Source organism: Argentina silus, assembly GCF_951799395.1.
Source record: "Argentina silus genome assembly, chromosome: 9".
Classification (NCBI taxonomy): domain Eukaryota; kingdom Metazoa; phylum Chordata; class Actinopteri; order Argentiniformes; family Argentinidae; genus Argentina; species Argentina silus.
Genome location: NC_139663.1, coordinates 19,813,751 through 19,835,485, shown reverse-complemented (window position 1 = coordinate 19,835,485; position 21,735 = coordinate 19,813,751). Strand labels below are relative to the sequence as shown.

Here is a 21,735-nt window from a genome sequence, read left to right as displayed (position 1 = left end):
GAGCCAAGTCAGCTTTATTTAGAACATTGATATGTGTGTCCCGTTACTCGGAAAAAAAGGCTCCTTTCCATTCCAAAAGAAATGTTTGCTTTGCTTTGGTCATTCCCTTCCCTTCACTCAAGGGAGGAATCCCTGTTTTACCCTGATGTAAGATGGCGGCGAACAGCAGGGCGATTCCATTCAGTTGTCAGCAAGGGAAGGAGTAATGTGTGTTGTTAATCAGTAGACTCGTTCACATAGGCTGGAAGTTTTTGAACAAAAGGCTCAATCAGATATTCAACCCAATCAGACAAATGCTCTAATAAGGAATCATTGCCAGCAATTACCCTTTGGTTTGTCAATGCTCTTATGAATCGTGGGGAGCATATTAAAAACAGGTAAAATAGGGAATTTGCTGATGAGGTAATCAAATTCATGCTTAGATATCAAGTTTTGTTCAAGGGCAGATGTTAAATAATTAACTACCGTTGTCTGGAAATTATGGGTAGGGTCAGCCTTAAGTTTCCAATAGGGGCGCCGAAAAAATGATGGCTGGCCCAGAGCCCAGCGCTCTGTTCTCCCTTGGGGGGTGTGCACGTGTATTGTCACGGAGGGGGTGTGTGCAGTGCGTGTGTGTTGTCTCGGGGGGGGGGGGGGGGGGGGGGTACATATGTCCATCAAATGCAGCCCTTGCATTACTAACTAGAGAGAAAATCTACACACCGCAACCCCATAGGCTCAAACACGTGTTACAGCTTGATGTCATGTCACAATACATACGATGACATCATACAGGGGTTGCCATAGATATAGAATATTGGGTACGTGAACTTTCCGGGAGTCAGGTAGTTGGAGAAACACTGAGCATTGGTAAGTCCTCTGTACTACATTTTTACATGCGTTTCAGTCAAAAGGTCTTGTAAAACCTGTGACATGGTTTCATGCCAGTGATAAAAGGTACCCCAAAGAACTCTTTGATTTAATTTGGAAATGGGGAAAAAGAGCTTGTGTGTAAATACTGCAATGTGAGCTCCACCAAACTCAGCCCTTTGATTAGTATAGTTACAGTAACTAGAGAGACAATGCCCAAACTGCATCCTCACAGGCACAAGTACAGTTTGATGGGATGTCAAGAGAAAGACTGAGCAACTAGTAAGTCCTCTGTACTAAATGTTTGAAATGTTTCATTAAAAAGGCAATGATTGTGATTAAAATGATATAATGTCCTGCTAATTTGTACAGTATTGTGCACAGAAAATATTCAAGTTTTGTCTTGGTGTGAATTAACATTTTTCAGAACCAATTCATTGGTAATCAGCATGTATTTCTCTTGTTAGATATGATGCAATCTGGAATTTGTAATAATTGCTTCTGAAAACTTGCATTGATGGTAAGGGTGTTATGCATGAATTCCAAAAATATCTCTCTAGAATTCCAAAAATATCTCTAAAAAAAAACTGACTAGCGTTCCCTGAACATCAGCTCTAGTCTTTGGCATTTTATTTAAAAATATTTTAACTTAGAATTCCACGAGAGTGTTAAACCCCAAGACTAATTGTATTACCATTTTATATTCAATGAATGGTTAAACTAAGACATGAGGTCACTGAACGTCTTAGTCAGCAAAAAAGTGTCTACCAAGGGCAATGGCCTGTTTCCACATTGTTTACCAGGAATGGTCGGATAAGTAGAATAACCTGAAAAGTTGACACCCATGGTATAATGACAAGGACACCATGTAAAACTGGCCTGTCCTTCTAAAACAGATACATTATATTAGAGATATTAGCCCAGTGAGCTATACTAAACACAGAATTGGGAACAACCAAATCTTTATAAGTCTCAACACGCCGACTGCAACTCATCCACTAGATTGGAGTTGCATTGTGATACGCAGCTGCATGCAGAAATGATTAAATGATCTGTGCAAAAAGATCTTACCAACCAAGTGTAAATTATACAATGTTATATTTTATATTTATAATGTCTATATTTGTTTCCCCTTTCAAATTAACACACACCAGACAGCGCAAATGTTTTTTTGTAAAATTGTACTCAGGACAGCTTTTCAGATCAGAGGTGTGTATATCCTCCAATGAATATGTATGAGTTCAGCAAAGTCGACATCAGCAGAAATGCGTTAGGTCTCAAACCAACATGACTACTCGTAGCTGAAACAATACAGCTGTCAATTTCATGTTTTTTTCTCCAGCAAATCTCTTAGTAATTTGACTTTGAAACTAGCAAGCATTTATTTTGTTTGGAAATACACAAAAACTGGTACACAAAAACTGTCATAGATTGTTCAGTTAGCCGGCCAGATGAGCCAGATACATTTCCCATGAAACGGGTACTTACCTGTAGCTGAGCAAACTTAACACTGCCTATAAATAGTTCCAAACGTGACTCCGAACCACAGTAACTAACAGTTTACTACAGTATATTGGGTTTTCATGCTTTTGCAGTAGCAGTGTTAGACCATGGCCACTGAAATTGAGAGATTGGCTGCTGAAGCGGCAGAGGGCGTGTAATGGTTGAGCTACAGTCATCGGTGATTCGTTTTATGTAAAATTCAAACTAGGTACGTACGCAATTTGTAAGTCTAAAAACAACTATCAAACCTTCCACTGGTGGACAGTATAACACAGAATAAAAAGGGTAAGGAAGAGACAGAGTAACTGTAACATACAATGTGAGAGGCCATGAAGATACCAGCAAGTCTTTATTTGTATTACATGGTTGGGCAATTTCCACTCTCCTCTCCAAAGTAAAAAGGGTAGCAGACGAGTAACACAATGTGTGTGTTTACCTGCGTGGGTGTGTGTGTGGGCATGCGGTTGGATGTCCCCAAGTTCAGTTTGCTTTTAGTTGGGTCATACTTGGATGGGTGAGTATATAAGAGGCCATTCGCACACAATGCAATATTCTGAAAACGGTAAGTAGGCATCACTTAATGACTCTCACCTATTTGTTTCCACACCCCATTAATTTACATTCATGATTGTAACAGACAGTGACTACCGTGTCTGTTTTACTTACTATGACAATTAAATGTATTTTTTTAAAATAGTGGTGTTATATATTTACTTTTATGGGTTTATGTGCATTGTTTATTTATTGTCCCATTTTTGCAGGCTCTCAAGTTCAAGATGGGGCTGCTACCATTTCTCGTCTTTCTTGGTTTGACTTTCTCAGCTTCTGCAGGTATTGTACTGTGTTAGAATGTGTTTATCTGTGAGACTAAAGGCTCAATTTTGCTTCAGCAAAACAGTGCTAATCTATTCAAAAGATACCCAACAACTCTGAATATTCTACAGCATGATTTTTTTTGTACCTTATCTTTACCATTTAAATTATTATTTAAAGTGATTATTCAGAGTGGAGGTGGAGTGGGAAAATGTATAGCAGGCATGTGCGGCGTGGGGTCAGATGAGTATAGCTCCTGAGAACGGAATCAATTATTTACTAAAGGAAAGTTAGCATGTAAATGTAGTTTAAAAAGACCTTGATATCAGTTCTTATGATATCACAGATTAGAAACTTGATATCAGCTTTAGATGTAGAAACCAATTAACATGATATCAAATTATGATAAGTATTTTGAATTTCACCTTTATCAAATTTAAAAAACATGATAACTGAATTTGGATTTCATTGAACCTCATAGTAAAGGAGGGGGAAAGTGCAGACTGTCGGTACAGTATGCTAAGGAAGCCAATAGTCAGTCTGCCAAAGGTAGACTGCCGTCGGTATTCCAATGGTAGACTGATAGTCGGCACGCCAACAGTAGGTTGGTATGCAATGGAAGACCGATGATGGCGTGACAATGGTAGACCAACGGTCTGCATAACAATGTGCAAAGATGTGGTAGAGCAATCGTTGGCATGCCATGGTACACAGTTAGTCAAACCCATAACCCTGGTATGTAAATACCCCAACTGAGCTTAATATAAAGCTTGAAAAAGGAATGGAAAGATTTTCAAAGGGAGGATAGTGGCAGAGGAGTGGGAAGAGGGCGAGAAGCAGGAAGATGGTGGTCGGAAGACGGAGGATCGCTGATCGCTGCTCACTGTCAGACAAGCTTGTTTAAACTAGACGATGGCGTGATCTGGCTGATTTAGATTATGCAAAAATGCTCCATTCTTTAGGGTAGATAATTTCAAGCTTCACAAGGCATACAACTTACTTCACTCTGCTGCCTTTATCATTGTAGTTATTCAAGCGAGGGCCTGATCAAAAATGTTTTTACTGATTGATCACGTTCAGACCTTCTCCTCCAATAAGTATTGAGAAGGAGGCGAGGAGAGGACACATGATAAACTGAAATAGTTGTTGGCATTGGGCCAACGATGGAGTGACTAAGATGATTTTGGAGGCAGGGTGACCCTGATTGCTCATTACCTTTTCTCAATCTTTTAAGGGATACGGACAAGGAAAACCTTGGTGTTCCCAAAGGAGACTGACACCAGCTATGTAGAACTGATCCCAAAGAAGCCCCTGTCCCTGACCGCCTTCACCCTGTGCATGCATGTGGCCACTGAGCTGACAGGCGAACGTGAGATCATCCTCTTCGCCTACCGCACCACCGACTATGACGAGCTGAATGTGTGGAGAGAGTTGGACGGAACCTTCTCTTTTTACCTCAGTGGGGATGGTGTCTACTTCAAGCTCCCTCAGCTGAGCACCTTCCAGACCCACCTGTGTGTCGCCTGGGACTCCACTACCGGCCTTGCCGCATTCTATGTGGATGGGAAGAGGAGCGTACGGAAGATCTATAAATCCGGCCACAGCACCCGAGCGGAAGGCAGAGTAATCCTTGGGCAGGACCCAGACTCATTTTTGGGTGACTTTGACGCCAAGCAGAGTTTTGTTGGTGAGATCACAGATGTCAACATGTGGGACTACGTGCTCCCTGACGACGTGATTGATGCAATGGAATGTGGCCAGAGAGTGGCCAGAGGGAATATTTTTGATTGGGAAACAATCGAAATGAAGATTAATGGGGGGGTCATAGAGGTCACTGATGAGGTGTAGGGTTAGTCATTAATGATTAGTCATTGATGTCCACTGACATCAATGTTTTGTTGTTATTATTGTACTTTGAAAGGACAGTAATAAAACATTTTACAACCATCTCAACACATGCGTCTGTGTGCATATGTATGTATGTGTGAGACATTTCAGATCTCTTTCTTATGCTCTTAGTAGAAGACCAGGTTTGAGCACTGATACGTTAAACAGCGAATCCTAGATACATATTGACTGGTAATAGTATCCAACAGTAAGGGCCAACCATACTAAGCAAATTGCACAGATTTATGTAGCCAGCCAGCCAACAGAACTTGATACAGAAGCCTGTAACTCATATTTGCTGAAATCATTTTGCTTTCTAAACATGAGGAAATGAACAATAATACCACTAATAATAATACATCAAGCTTATATAGTGCTTTTCAAAGACCGAAAGACATCTTACAAAATGAAATGAGTACAAATGAAATAGAGAAAAACATAGCTAGGACAAAGAGACATTTATATTTTACATTTACATTTATGGCATTTAGCAGACGCCTTTATCCAAAGCGACTTACAACAAATACATTTGTTTAAGTAAGTGAATCATCTATCCAACAGTCATCATAAGACAAAGTAATCAATGCTCACACCAGGGGCCATTGGCAGTCGTAATTTTTTTTTTTTTTATTAACAGGAGAGAACTTGTACAGAGGGGAACTTGTGAAGAGGTCTCAAGGGTTGGGGTTAGGGTTAGTACAGGGGCGGTAGTGGGGGTGAAGAGGTCTTTAGGAGGGACTGTTAAGATGTAGCCTGAAGAGATGGGTTTTCAATCTACGGCGGAAGATCGGTAGTGACTCTGCAATCCTGACAGTGGTGGGAAGCTCATTCCACCAGCGGGGCGCCAGGACAGTGAAAAGCCGTGACCGAGTGGCGCGGCCGCTGCATCCACGTAGAGGCGGCGGTGCCAGGCGGGCAGCCAAGGTGGAAAAGCGGAGTGATCGTGCAGGGGTTTAGGGGCTAACCATTGCTTGCAAGCAGACATGACAGGGTCAGGGTAACAAAGGGGGGAGACGAGTGGAGTTCGAGGGGGGGGGGGGGCATTAATGGTGTGGAGGTTATGAAAAGGCCAGGGGGAACAGGTGGGTTTTGACGCAGGATTGAAAGATGGTTATGGACTCAGTTATGGGGGAAGTGGGTTCCAGAGCCTGGGAGCAGCCCTAGAGAATGCCCTCTCTCCTCATGGAGAACAGGTATGTTGTGATTCCAGGATTTGGTGTGGGTGAGGCGTCTGGCAGCTGAGTTTTGGACCGTCTGTAGTTTACTGAGGGAGCGGCCGGTGATACCAAAAGAAGTGAGTTGCAGTCGTCCAGGCAAGAGGACATGAATGAGTGGATGAGTGTTTCTGCAGCAGGGCGAGAAAGGGAGGGCCAGATTTGGCAATATTGCAGAGGTGGAAGAATGAGAATTTGATTCATGACCCAGAGAAATGTGATAGGAGACCCAAGGCACAATCAGAGGGGTTCAAATTAACTCTTAACAGCTCCATGTCTAAATCTTTTCAGGGTGATATTATCACAGCCCTTCTAGGGACATTCAAGTGAAGTTGAACTGTACAAGGTGCAGTTCCTATGGGAGTGGCGGAGTCAGTAGGGAGCAGTAAGGACAGTTAACATTTAAGTAATGCAGTTAAAAAGCTAAAAATCGATCTCCAAAATGTACTCAACAGCCGTGTGCATTGCCTGATCTTTAATTGTCCTAGATTATGTTTCTACAGATAGCGAAATATAGACAATGTCATACTAACATACTTTCGTCTCTATGTAAGACTACACTTTTGATTGTAAAACCTGCTAGCACTATGAAGTGAGGCAGATGGCACAGCCCTTTGACCAATATATATATATATATATATATATATATATATATATATATATATATATATATATATATATATATATATATATATATATATATATATATATATATATATATATATATATATATACACACACTGTCCTTGGAAATAAATCAGATTATCTCAAATCATTTTCGAAAGCAATTTATGGGAAAATCTCCATGGGAGTCAATGTATTTTTCCTTACTCTCTTTAGCACCGCCTTACTCATCTTTAGCACCGCCTGCTGGTACACAATATAATGTTTTGTGGGAGTGGCTGGTACTCCTGTATACACATTTTCTGATATTATCACAAAATAGAAAAAAGTAAGCCTTATAAAATAGTGGTATCATCGGCAGCCATTTTGCTATGGCTCCCAGGGGCCAAATCTGCGGTGGCCTCCATATGTAAATCTTTTCAGGGTACATACATCTACCTTAGTTAGTGCAAAATGTGATGCTTTTATTAAAAGTGAATGATTTAGCTTCACCGCTATACCTTTAGCCAGGCTAGACCTCAAGGCTTACTCATTTTGGTCAGTTGACAAACATCAATCTGATTTAAACCTATCAAACAGACGTTTCTAACGTCTCTGTTATTACAGTTATACCTCCAATTATTTACCCTTTGATCATCCAGTACACCCCCCCCTCGTCTCCTCTCCTCTCCTCCTCACCCCCTCCCTGCCCATCCTCTTTCTCGCTTTTCCACTGTATCGCGAGACTGAAGAGGCAGGGACTGGGACAGGAGGCACAGACATATTCATATTTTAGCAACAACAACAACTGTTATAAAATGATGATAATAATAATACTGAATGGTAAACGAATTGTAACGCAATTAACGGATGGAAATGCTGGAGCATAAAATATAGGTATAGAAATCAAAATTATAACATAAGGCCACGCAAAATTGTTAGCTATTTTATTGATAGCTGGCTAATAAGCTAGCTAATAATAACAACAGCTAGCTAGCTATTGTTGGTTGTAGCCAGAGACATTCATATACAGTTTATAATATAGCTGTAGCTCCGGTGGTAACTAGCTAGCTAGCATCTCAGAAAGGTAGCTTGATAACTAGCTAGCTAGTTAGCAACATACCACTAGGCGGAACGATTAGCTTGTTAGCTAGTGCGAGTTATTGAGAAGACCGAGTGAAGAGTGTGTGTTGTGTGTGCGTTTGGGGGGTAAGCCGCATAAGCTTGTAACGTTATTAGCCCAAACTAACGAATGATAGTTCTTAGCTTAGCTAGCTAACTTTTAAGAAAACGTAAAGGCTCTCGTTACAGCAGCTAATTAACTCGCTATGTGGCTATTGCGAACAGTGATAAACGCCAGCTAGCGAGTTACCTTGGCCAGTATGTCTTTAGGAACCCAGCTTGTAGCTAGCTAGCTAGCCTAGGTCGAAATATGTAGCTACAAAATATGTAGCTACCTATCTTGGAGTGGATTAGATCACGGTGGCGTTAGCTGTCCACTTGCTAACTAGCCAGCTGTGAATTGTATAGCTAGCTAGCTAACAAGTAAGATGTGTTCTTTATCACACGATATGCATGTTCCTAATTCTGTCTCGCTGGCTATATGGCTATAGCCAGGTAGGTAGCTACTGACTGTGATTTATATTTTAGATCTTTATTTAACGACACTGCCCATGTATCTCTGGTGACAGTTTCTCGCCCTTCTCTACAGGTTGTGTTGTCTTTCTCACTAACGGCGGTTGTCTATCTACCGGTCATACGTTTCCAACAGAGCCGACTAACAGTTATGGTGAGTTAATTCCAGTGATATCCATCTATATCTTGGCTAGGCTCGGCTAAGTCAAGTTATCCCGGCGATTGAACGCCGTCAACCTGTTTGCAAGAATATAGCCAAACAGCTAGCTGTGCGCAATCATATAATTTTCCTCATCACATTACGAATGTATATTTAACAGTATAAGTTTAATGCACGTCCAGTATATATATATATATATATATATATATATATATATATATATATATATATATATATATATATATATATATATATGTGACTGTTATTCTGACGGTATCGGTTCAACGAGTCTCCAATTGGTTAGACACAGAATTTTATGATGTTGGATATTCATGCAATATTGAATGGTGAATTAATGGTGGGTGTTTGTACAACAAGCAGTTTTTAACGTGGTAATGCATCACATTCACAAATTATTGTTTTGTGTATTGTTTTCCCAGGCGGTGGTCATGCTGTTGTGGATGTGTAGTGGACCATGAGGAGGGGGCTCAACCTCTGAATTTCATCCACCTTTTGCCTCTCTCCCATACGACCGCTTGGCACATACCCTTTCTTTTGTCATAGACCTCTTACATCTATGAAAGAATGTAGCATAGAACTTGTATAATCCTACCTCGTGCCAGGTGCTCATGGGAGCGTGGTGCAGTATTCTTTCTGCTGCAGGTTTTAAATGGGGTTGAGGTTGCTCTGTGTGTGGCCTAGTACGGTACATTAATTCACACCCACTTCTAAATTAGCCCAATGTGCAGTGTGTTCTTCCCTACCCCCACCCCAGCTGTGCAATCGCTCCCGGTTTCCTTAATCAATCTGAAGTGATAAACCTCAGCCAGCTAGTTGGTCGATCGCTATCTAGAAGAATGAACGGCTCTCTTTTAACCCCGCCCAGCCCGCGGGCGGCTAGCTCCTCCCCCCTGCCGCCGTCGCCATCCCCTTCTCCATCCCCCCCATCCCCTTCCCTGCTGCCCCTGTCCCCTCGGCCGCCCCCTTTGCCCCCTCCACTGGCCCCTCCCCTCCTGCCTCACCCCTCCTCCCTGTCCGATACGCCCACGCCCTCCCCCTCGCCCTGCCTGAGCTGGACAGAGTTCTGCGAGCTGCATGCTCGCGTGGCGGCCGGAGACTTTGCCCGCCATTTCCGAGCGTTCCTCATGGAGAACCCTCACTACTCCCCGGACTCCGCCGCCGCTTTCTGCCGCCGCTTCACCGACCGCTTCATACGCCACTTCCAGAGTGAGCTGGAGGGGGCGGGGCCCCCCAGCGGGGGGAGGGAGGAGCCAGGGAGCTGGGCTCCCCAACTGGACGCCACTTCCCTGGAAGACGAGGCCATCTCGCCCCCGCCCACCTCCGAGGGAGCCGTCCACCTGTGTGCGTCGGCCAACCCGGCGCGAGCGCCGCCCAAGCCAGCGCCCACACGGCTGGTGTTGGAGAACCGCTGCGGGGACCGGTTTCAAGACTCGTACGCCCACACACAGATCCTCCCACCATCCTCCTCCTCCTCCTGCTCCTCATCGGTGGGAGGTAACAACGGCAGGCGGGATGAGAGGGGAGCTACGGTTAGACCTTTCCCTGTGGTCGTCCCAGGCAACGGGGAGGCAGCTGCTGAAGAGGAGGAGGACAGCTGGACAGGGGTCGCGGCTGTGGGGGAAGAGGCGGAGCCAGAGGACGGGGAGGCGGAGCCCACGGAGGTCTGCTTGGACAATGCAGACCCCTACCAGACGCCCCAGATCCCCTCTTCCTCCACCACGCCCCCTCCTGGCTCGGACTCCAAGGGCAACGGCACGCCGGCCTCCGGGGGCAGCCAGTCCAAAACCAAACTGAAGAAGCGCTTCTCTCTGCGGAGCGTGGGGCGCAGCGTGCGGGGCAGCGTCCGGGGCATCTTGCACTGGCGCAGCTCCTCCAGCGACTCCCCTCAGAGCCCGGCCCAGCTGCCCTCCAGCTACAGCTACACCATGGGCGTCCAGGACGCCGCCTCCGGCCGCGCCTCGGCCACCCAGCCCCCGACGCCCACCTCCTCCATGCCCGTGTCCCTGTCCCTGCCCCTCTCCCTCCCCCACTCTTCCTCCTCCTCCCTGCCGCCCTCCTCCTCCAGCAGCGCCACCTCACTCTCGCTGTCGGAGGCGCGGGACCGGCGGCGGAGCAACGGCGAGGGCGGCGAGAAGGAGAAGTGGAGCCACCGGCTGGAGAAGCTGCGGCTGTCACGCTCGCCGCCCCCCGTCCTCTCCTCCGCCCCAGCCTCGGCCGTGGTCTCCCCCTCCTCCTCCTCCCTGCCCCCCAGCAGCGCCTCCGCCGGGCCCCCCAGGAAGACGGGCCGGCTGGTGCGGGAGGGCGGCGTGAGCGTCAGCTCGTCCACGGACGAGTTCGCCGGGAGCCACAGCTTCTCCGGCTTCTCCTTCGGCCTGCTGCACCACGGGACGGACAACAACAACGCTGCTGCCTCCAACTCTGCTGCTGCTGCCACCGCTCAGACGGGCACCATGCAGCCACTCACCACTGGGGGCACTGTGGGCTGGAGGGGCGGACGGTGGCACAAGTGTCGCCTGGTCCTGAGGGAGAGGGACAAGGAAGGCGGGGAGCGGGGAGAGGAGTACTACCTCGAGTTCTTCATCCCACCCAAAGTAAGTGTCCCTGTGGCTCTGGCCAGGTCCTGACTGTCACTACGTCCTTCTTCTTCTTCTTGGCCGCATTCCAGGTCAACAGGCGAAGCGCGCAGTAACAAACGGTTGCTTGCCACGTCATCGACTGCATAGGCAGATATCGGATTATGTATCATACGATGCAGTAAGCTGATCTATTGAACACATATCTAGGTGTCGTGAGATCTGTCAGGCCACTGCAATGTTGTCAACCTGGAACGTGCTCTTTCCCTAACGACCTCCCCTCGAAGGGACTGGATGTGTGACAGTAGCACGGTGGGAACTCTGTCCTCCCAGCCACCCATTGGGATAGGTGCTGGTATGTCTCAAGTTGTTGTCACAGATCCAGTCCCTTTGGAGTAAGGGTTAAAACAAAGGAACAAGCCATTCAAAAGAATCAGGATCATTGTAGAGTTTCTGTGTGATGACATTTCCTTTCACTGCCACTGTCAAAGAGATTCTAGCCATGTGCACTTTTCTACACATTCATTTGTCACTTTACACTGAATTTGGCAAAAATTAAATCCTTTTTGGGTTTTATTTCCTGTCGACCCACCATTTATATGGTGCCAAAATATCACCTTTTTGCGCAACAGAGCCTCAGTAAATCGAATAGCAAGCTTAGGTTTACTTCCTAGATGAACACATTGTCAAAACACCTCATCATGAGATTATTCCAGGGAGTAAATGTGAGCTTGCTGCTAGGATATCATTGAAGACTATCGTCCAATTGACTGTTGTACTTATTGTAATTGTATGACCTGACCTCCTCTCTAACCTCCCCTCTGCCCCCCTCAGTCCTCCAAGCCCAGGCTGACTATCCCATGCTGCTCCATGGTGGATGTGAGGAGCACCACGGCCCTGGAGGTGCCAGACAAGGAGAACACCTTCCTCCTGCAGGTAACACACCCTTTATTTCCCTCCTCTCCTCCTTCTATAACTCTCTCTATCACTCTTGCTTGTTTACATTTTTAAATTTGTGTCATTTAGCAGATGCTCTTTTTTGAAAAGGACTTCATTGCATTTGATTTGATTGAGACAGCCACATATCACAAGAACAACTCTCCTTTGCTAGAAGCAACCGCAGTTCCACAGCGCTCAGGAAAAAATTTATTTTATTTTTCTTCTCTTTTTTCTCATTCGCTGGTAGCAGTCAGCTCCCGCTGAGCTTGCACTTATAGGCTGTATTTCTACGCTTTCTACTCTTTCTTCTTCTCCCAATTGTTACCTCGATCTCTCTCTCCCCTCTTTCTCCGGGTGACATGTTCTGTCCGTGAAACAGCCCTCACAGCGTGCAGAGTGCCCAACGTTACCACAGCATCTTGAATAGACTGGATGGCACTTATCCAAATGTAGTTAGAACGACCGTAGCTATAGCGATACACCGCCTGCATCACACTGTCGCCCTGTTCACATAAACTGTGCTTAATAGAGGCCCTCTCACGGCCCTCTCTCTCTGTCTCTCTCTCTCTCTCTCTCTCTGTCTCTCTCTGTCTCTCTCTCTCTCTGTCTCTCTCTCTGTCTCTCTCTCTCTCTGTCTCTCTCTCTCTTTGTCTGTCTCTCTCTCTCTGTCTCTCTCTCTCTGTGTCTCTCTCTCTCTCTCTCTCTCTCTCTCTCTGTCTCTCTCTCTGTCTCTCTCTCTCCCCTCCTGAGTGTTTTGTGTCTTTTCCCCTCTCAGTGCGAGGGGCCCATGCAATATGTGATCGAGACGCGAGACGCTGTGCAGATGAGAGCCTGGCTCAGCGACATCAGGAACGGCATCTGTCTGAGGTGAGCGGGAGGGAAGGAGGGAGGGAACAAAAAGAGGAAGGAAGGGAGGGTTATAGGGGTATTCCTCTCAAAAATGCAAATTATACATGATTTCTCCACTACCCTCGGCTGTAGTTGATTCACCCCGACAGTTTTTAAACCAGCCTGTCCCCGACGCGCATGAATTTGGAGCGAATCGTCAATCGCGATTCGTTCAAAATACGAAATCTTTTTTTTTACGGAGAAAAATGAAAGTCGCGTCCGCCTTTCTTGCTTAAAGGTTGTAAAAGCATCAGATTGATGAGGCCGTGTCCCGTCAACTGAGACCAACGTGTGTGTGTCTGTTTGTGAATGTCGTAACTGCCTTCCTCTCCGCCACAGTGAACAGGAAGACATCGAAGGTATGTGTGGGGGACAGATGGACATCAGCGGAACGCCCGAGTTCAGCGACCGCCTCTCTCAAGGTGAGTGTGTGTGTGTGTGTGTGTGTGTGTGTGTGTGTGTGTGTGTGTGTGTGATGGTTTCCACATCAAGTCTACTTGACTTTTCCACTCTCAAAGCAGCACTCCTTCGTCTTGGGTTTCACCCAGCGTCAGCCCCTACCAGCTCTGTTTGTTTACAGAGGCTAACTCTTTACGGCGGTTAGCACATGATTTCAGATAACTCAGTATCTATTCTATTTGCTAAGATCCACCCCTCCATTTATTAAGACGTATGTTAAAGGCTCACTGTGGGCATCATCAGAGTGGATGCATTGCAGCTTTAACTCAAAGCAATATGACATAAGTTGGTTTAATTTGACTGTAAAATTCCTTATCTGTTGATCGTATCATTTTGCAGTGTGTTACGGAGGTGTGGGTGGCTCCTCCCCCTTGATGGACCCTCTCCCCCCAGAGTTACCGCCCCGCGCTCCTCTGGACGAATCGGAGAGCCGCGCTCTTGGCGGGGGTGGGGCCAGTCTTGGCACACCTTTTGCTGAGACGCCAGACGCCACAGGTGAAGACCAATGCCGTCGCGCACGCATGCACACACACACACACACACACACACACATTCATGTACCGTTCAGACTCAAAACAGCTCAGAACTTTCACACATACCTAAAACAGTGACACAGACTCTTGCATACACAGATGATACAGACTCTTGCATACACATACAACACACACACACCCACCTTCCCACACACACACCACACACACACACACACACCCACACACACACACACACACACAAAGAAGTGACTCAAACATCCAGCCTTTACCTCTTTAGCCAGTCTGGCGACCCCCCCCCCCCCCCATTTGCGTTACCTTCTTCCTCTCCCCTCCCCAGGCTCCTTCCTGTTCTCGGAGGTGGTGGCGGCGGAGGCGGTGGAGCACCCGCTGAGCGAGTGCCAGTGGTTCCACGGGACGCTGTCGCGCCTCAAGGCGGCCCAGCTGGTGCTGGCGGGGGGCACGGCCAGCCACGGCGTCTTCCTGGTGCGCCAGAGCGAGACACGGCGCGGCGAATACGTGCTCACCTTCAACTTCCAGGGCAAGGCCAAGGTGAGGGAGGGAGGGAGGGAGGGAGTGTGTATGCAAGAATTATGCCTGGGCCACAGACAACCACAGTGGTACTTGGTAGCTTTGCCAAAGCATACCTATCCACTTGATCTTCTGGGGTAGGGGCAAGGGGTTGTTTCTGGAATGGGCCTTAGTGTTTCAGCTTACATGGATGCTTCAGCATTGTGTTCGGCCAGATTCCAAACCAAACGTTCACACCCTCACCCCCTTTGACCTGGTTGGCTTGGCTGTACCGAGCCATGGCAGCAGTTCCAGCTGGCCTACTCATCTGGGGCTTTTTACAGTACTTACAATACCCATGCCACTTTGACCGTAGCTCTACAGGGATGAGTCAACAAGTGTGCAGGGATGGGTCAGAGGGATTGGTTTAGAATGGGGCCCCTTTTAAGTATCACCTCAGGCCGAGTAGCATCTTATGCTAAGCTAACGCGCTCCTTGGTTAGTCTTGGTTAGTTTCTCGCTAACATCTGTCTTATTTCTGTTAAAGATTATGATGACTGATGGATAGATGATTCACTCACTTAGACAAATGTATTTGTTGTAAGTCGCATTGGATAAAGGCGTCTGCTTAAATGCCGTAAATGTAAATGTAAACTTGGCATTCGTTGCGAGATAGCTTGCTAAGTAGCATCCGACGCTTACTCTGTCCCCCCCACCCCCCCCCTTTCCCCCCAGCACCTGCGCCTCTCCCTGAACGAGGACGGCCAGTGTCGCGTGCAGCACCTGTGGTTCCAGTCCATCTTCGACATGCTGGAGCACTTCCGTGTGCACCCCATCCCCCTGGAGTCCGGGGGGGCCTCCGACGTCACCCTCATCAGCTTTGTGGGCGCCACGGCCGTCCGGCAGCCAGGTAAAGGCCCCCCTAGCAAAGGTCAAGGGTCAGGAGTGTGTGTGTGTGTGTGTTTAGGAAGCGCAGAATGGAGTTGACCCGGCATTCAAGGCGAAATCAACCCCTCTTTAACACATACGTTTGGTACAATGATTCTATAATCTGCTTAAACCCCCCCTACGACCTGTGTCTCAAACACGGCCGTCCGGCAGCCAGGTAAAGGCCCCCCGAGCCAGGGTCAGGTGTGTGTGTGTGTGTGTGTGTGTGTGTGTGTGTGTGTGTGACCTACGACCTGTGTCTCAAACACGGCCGTCCGGCAGCCAGGTAAAGGCCCCCGAGCCAAGGTCAAGGGTCAGGTGTGTGTGTGTGTGTGTGACCTACGACCTGTGTCTCAAACACGGTTAGGATTTTGGGGAGGGTGTGCAGGAAAAGGATGACTGGGATAAGGCAAGGCTGGTGCCATGATGTTGGATGTGTTTTTTTGTTAGCTATGGGGTTGATAGGATTACACCATGCTAATCTGACAGTGACACACTGGATATAGGCCTAGATTCTGTATGTGTGGGTGTTCATCTGGAATATGTGTAACGTCGATCTGTTTGCATGTGTGGTTACTCTACTCATCCTATTGAAGAAGGGTGTGTGTGTGTGTCCGCGCACAGACCATAAGTAATGTCATGGTGTGTGTTAAAACATTGCTACTGCATGATGTTTATGCTTAAATGTCATTCAAACATAATGGGTTAATTTGTTCCTCATCCTGGCCGCTACTGCATGCATGCTTCTATCCAACTGCTAATGCTCATGTGTACGCACGCACGCACACACACACACACACACACACACACACACACACAACCTTACAGACATGTGCACCTATGTATTCAGCATGCATTCAGAAGTCACGTGAACAGCACCCAATCAACACTCACACAGGAATTGTTCCGCATGGCTTGGTCCGGGTCGGCCTATACCTGCTCCCTCCCCACCTCGCCCCACTACCTCCCCCATTCTCCTGCCGCTACCTCCCCCATTCTCTCCCCTCTACCTCCCCCATTCTCCTGCCGCTACCTCCCCCATTCTCTCCCCTCTACCTCCCCCATTCTCCTGCCGCTACCTCCCCCATTCTCTCCCCTCTACCTCCCCCATTCTCTCCATCATATGGTCCTCTGCCTCCTTTCATCCCCAGGTGGGATTTGGCATTTTACTTTTCTTTTTTTTCAAATACTGATTTGAAATAGAAATGACCCCCGACCTCTCTCCTAGTATCCTGTACCAGCCTCCCCTCCCTAACCTGACCCTCGTCCTCTTCCCCCTCCTCCTCCACTCCCTAACCCGACCCTCGTCCTCTTCCCCCTCCTCCTCCACTCCCTAACCCGACCCTCGTCCTCCTCCTCCCCTCCCCTCCCTAACCCGACCCTTGTCCTCCTCCTCCCCTCCCTAACCCGACCCTCGTCCTCCTCCTCCACTCCCTAACCTGACCCTCGTCCTCTCCCCCCTCCTCCTCCACTCCCTAACCCGACCCTCGTCCTCTCCCCCCTCCTCCTCCACTCCCTAACCCGACCCTCCCCCTCCTCCTCCCCTCCCTAACCCGACCCTCGTCCTCCTCCTCCCCTCCCTAACCTGACCCTCGTCCTCCTCCTCCCCTCCCTAACCTGACCCTTGTCCTCTCCCCCCTCCTCCTCCCCTCCCTAACCCTCGTCCTCTTCCCCCTCCTCCTCCCCTCCCTAACCCTCTCCCCCCTCCTCCTCCACTCCCTAACCCGACCCTCGTCCTCCTCCTCCCCTCCCTAACCCGACCCTCGTCCTCTCCCCCCTCCTCCTCCCCTCCCTAACCTGACCCTCCTCCACTCCCCCCTCCTCCTCCCCTCCCTAACCCGACCCTCGTCCTCCTCCTCCCCTCCCTAACCCGACCCTCGTCCTCTCCCCCCTCCTCCTCCCCTCCCTAACCCGACCCTCGTCCTCTCCCCCCTCCTCCTCTACTCCCTAACCCGACCCTCGTCCTCCTCCTCCCCTCCCTAACCCGACCCTCGTCCTCCTCCTCCCCTCCCTAACCCGACCCTCGTCCTCTCCCCCCTCCTCCTCCACTCCCTAACCCGACCCTCGTCCTCCTCCTCCCCTCCCTAACCTGACCCTCGTCCTCTCCCCCCTCCTCCTCCACTCCTGCAGCTGCAGTTTTCTTCCCTTCCTCGTCTTATTTGACCTCTTTACCTCAGCATTCTGCTGTGCTCAATGCCACTCTCCCTGCCTCTACCCACCCACCCAGCCTCTACCCACCCACCCACTCTCCCTGCCTCTACCCACCCACCCAGCCTCTACCCACCCACCCACTCTCCCTGCCTCTACCCACCCACCCAGCCTCTACCCACTCTCCCTGCCTCTACCCACCCACCCAGCCTCTACCCACTCTCCCTGCCTCTACCCACCCACCCAGCCTCTACCCACTCTCCCTGCCTCTACCCACCCACCCAGCCTCTACCCACCCACCCACCCACCCAGCCTCTACCCACCCACCCAGCCTCTACCCACCCACCCAGCCTCTACCCACTCTCCCTGCCTCTACCCACCCACCCAGCCTCTACCCACCCACCCAGCCTCTCCTCTCCTCTCCTCTCCTGCTCTATTCCGCCATCCTGTCTTCCTTTCTTCCTTCCTTCCCTCTTCCCCCCCCCTTCTTCCCTGCTTCCTCTCTCCAGCACTGTTACCCCCCCCCCTCACACTCACACTCACGCACCACCACCACCACCACCCTCGAGCCTACCTGAGCTCTGATTGGCTGTCTCTGTTGTTGTTGTTTTCGTTGGGTCACAGGCCGGGACAGGGCAGGCAGCAGGCCCACAGTCTGTGATGTCATCACCACGCGCCACCCTGACTCTCCATCAACCCCCATCTCTGACTGTGTGTAAGTGAGACCAGACTCAACTGCGACCGAGGGAGTGTGAGAGACAGAGTATGTGAGAGAGAGAATTTCATTGTCTGTGGTAAAACAAGAGAGGTTATGTCGGTTCCAATGCACTAATCAATGAAAAACAGAGAGACGGTGAGTAGAATGCAGGAGGGGGGGGGGGGAAACCCCCGTGAGGGAAGAGAAGAGAAATGACCGTGAAGAGGAGGGCAGAGGAGAGCAGAGGAGGGCAGAGGAGAGGAGAGGAGAGGAGAGGAGAGGAGAGGAGAGGAGAGGAGAGGAGAGCAGAGCAGAGGAGGGCAGACATTGAAAAAGTGAATGGTTTTGACAAGTGGAAGTGGAAAATGGAACACAGAATGCAAGACCATTGGACATAAGATCATATATAATAATAATATATAATATAATAATATATGCCATTTAGCTGACGCTTTTATCCAAAGCGACTTACATTGCAGCGAGTGCATACATTTTTCAGTATATGTGGTCCCAGCGGGAATCAAACCCACAATCTAAGCGTTGTTAGCGCCATGCTCTACCCACTGAGCCATAGAGGACCATACTGAGCCATAGAGGACCATACTGAGCCATAGAGGACCATACTGACCCATAGAGGACCATACTGAGCCATAGAGGACCATACTGAGCCATAGAGGACCATACTGAGCCATAGAGGACCACACTGAGCCATAGAGGACCATACTGAGCCATAGAGGACCACACTGAGCCATAGAGGACCACACTGAGCCATAGAGGACCATACTGACCCATAGAGGACCATACTGACCCATAGAGGACCACACTGACCCATAGAGGACCATACTGAGCCATAGAGGACCATACTGAGCCATAGAGGACCACACTGAGCCATAGAGGACCATACTGAGCCATAGAGGACCCTAAGATGTGGTCTCAAGGTATAGAGTAAAGGATCTATGGAAGATGGAGAGAACAATGGAGTGAGACTATGGATGGAATGGTATAGAGTCTAGTTGAGCAGTGGGAGTGGATAAAGTAGACTTAAAGAGAGAGGGGAAGCATTTTGTCTTCTTTTAGCTCTATACTCCCAACTGTTTGGATTTGAAATCAAACAGTTACTATGCGGTTAAAGTAGAGATTCTCCAGCTCTAATTCAATGTTTTCTTTTTTCAGATTGGTTTCACCCTTTAGAAATGCCAACCCTTTTTATAAATAGTCCCCCTATTTCAGGGAACCAGTAGTATTGGAAGATTGGTTTGACAGGTGTGTTCCGTCACATCATTTGTGCAGGCATAAGAGAGTGTGAATGTCTAGTATTGATTATTATTATTATTTATTTTTTTATTGATACCTTTGCCTATTGGTGTCTGTCAACATGAGGACCGGAGGAGAGGTGTCAATGAAAAGCCACTGTTAGGCCAAAAAATCTGAAGAAAAAGGTGAGCTCAGCAATCGGAAACTTGCATTTAATTTGCTGAAGAGGGAACTTAACCCTAACCCAAACAACATGGCTGTAGTACAGGCCTGGCAGAGCATTAGCAGAGAAGATACCCAGCATCTGGTTGCGGACTTCAGGCACTTATCGCATGCAAAGGATTGTCGACCAAATACTAAACATGAGTGCCTCATTTGGACATTTATGTGATTTTTCCCAATACTTTTAGAGCACTGAAATAGGGGCAGTATGTTTAAAAAATGGTGTGCTTTCTAAACGGTGAAACTAATCTGAAAGAAAAAAACATGGAATTAAAGCTGAGAATCTCTAAAACGGTTGGAGTGTAGAGCTAAAAGAAGACTAAATGCTTCCTGTTTCCAATATATGGAGGGCGCTGTAGCTCAGGTTCTAAGTTATGGTATTATGGGATCTAGCAGCATATTTCCAGATGTGTGTTTTACTAAAATAGGCATAATTTCATCATATACATACTGTGTATTCCCTTGTTAATTGTTCCTCATTGAATCATGTGTGTCAGCCATCTAATTCAGCAAAGGCATGATAATGAAATGGCATGTTTTATGAATAACCTTTTACCAAGTCAGGTGTGTGCGTGTGTGCGTGCGTGTGTGCGTGCGTGTGTGTGTGGGCGCTGTGTGTGTGTGTATTCTGACTGATACCATGACTCAGCTGGCCCCGTCACACTGGACGTTGCAGCCAAACCATGACACTCACTCTCCTCCTCTTCCTCCTCACCACTCACTCTCCCCCTCCCCCTCCTCCTCCTGCTCCTCACCACTCTCTCTGGACACTCCTTTCACCTTTACCTGGTTTCCTCCCTTGCCCTCCTTTATTTACACCTTTTGTCACTTTTTGTCTCTTATTGTTTCTCTTTTTTTTCCGTTCCTCCTTTTCTCTCTCTCTCTCTCTCTCTCTCTCTCTCTCTCTCTCTCTCTGGCTGTTCTCTTCTCCTCGCAGACTTGACCAGCAGACCCCGTAGCCCCCCTCAGCCCCCTCCTCCACCCCTCCCCCCCGGCCGGCCGCCACCCCCAACCCCGCCCCAGGAGCGAGGGAACGAGACAGAGCTGGGAGGAGCAGGAGGAGCAGCAGCTGGAGGTGGAGGTGGAGGGGGAGAAGGAGGAGGTGGTGGTGGTGGAGTGGAGGACTGGGAGGAGAGGGAGGCCCCTCTCCGGCAACTGGAAGGGGTAGAGGGTGAAGAGAGAGAAGGAGGGCGGGCAAGAGCCATTGACAACCAGTACTCCTTCTTCTGAAAGGAGGGAGGCGAGGGGGGAGGGGTGAGGGTGTTTGTGCGAAAGGGAGAGTGGAGGAGGCGGAAGTCACAGCCATTCATAGGCGGAGGTCATAGCCATTCATAACGAGTATTTGTATTTTATTAAGAGACAGGGGGAGGGGGGAGAGACAGGAGAAGGGGGGAGGGGAAGTACTAACACTATTAAAAAAAAAAAAAAAAAAAAAAAAGAGCGCTGTGGGAGATGCAGCAAGCTTGAGAGTGGGTCAGAGAGAGAATGAATAAAAGAGAACTGTAGAAAGAGTGTAGAGAGGGATAGGAGCACCTTAGAAACACTAAATAAAGGTACACTAATCTTTAGCGAGATAAGCTTTTTTTCCGGTATGTCTTGGTATGCTTTTTAAATGCTTTTTTTTTTTTTTTTTTTTTTACTTTTAAATGGATTTGTGGATAAAGGTAGAGAGAGAGAAGCCAGCGGTACAATACCTCATGGTCCTGCACAGACAGACGTTCTATTGGCCGACAGCAGGCTTTCCTAGAGACAGAGGCCAAATATATACCTTCACAGTGGCAAAGTGACTAGGCTAGAACAGGCAGGATACATATACCTCAATCACTCTCTCAACCTTACTCTTTCTCCATCTCTCTCTCTCCCCACTAACTTTCTGGTTTTCTCAAATGGCAGAGACTGGAGAGAGAGAGAATATCTTTCTTTCAGAGAAGAAAAATAGTTA

General features: G+C 48.2%; 2 protein-coding genes across 2 annotated transcripts; both read left to right on the top strand.

The window, feature by feature from the left end:
• Positions 1–3,831: 3,831 nt before the first annotated feature.
• On the top strand, positions 3,832–5,013 carry LOC310809881 (C-reactive protein-like; the record flags this gene model as incomplete). Its single annotated transcript, XM_083677401.1, has 2 exons — positions 3,832–3,871; positions 4,400–5,013. The coding sequence occupies 2 exons, from the start codon at positions 3,832–3,834 to the stop codon at positions 5,011–5,013; spliced, it is 654 nt and encodes a 217-aa protein (XP_083533527.1).
• Positions 5,014–7,629: 2,616 nt separating this feature from the next.
• On the top strand, positions 7,630–20,866 carry sh2b1 (SH2B adaptor protein 1). The gene is made up of 11 exons (XM_083676954.1): positions 7,630–7,766; positions 8,581–8,658; positions 9,105–11,276; positions 12,093–12,194; positions 12,973–13,064; positions 13,425–13,507; positions 13,884–14,039; positions 14,376–14,587; positions 15,281–15,455; positions 18,245–18,335; positions 20,731–20,866. The coding sequence occupies exons 3-11, from the start codon at positions 9,522–9,524 to the stop codon at positions 20,750–20,752; spliced, it is 2,688 nt and encodes an 895-aa protein (XP_083533080.1). The 5' UTR covers positions 7,630–7,766; positions 8,581–8,658; positions 9,105–9,521; the 3' UTR covers positions 20,753–20,866.
• Positions 20,867–21,735: the final 869 nt, after the last annotated feature.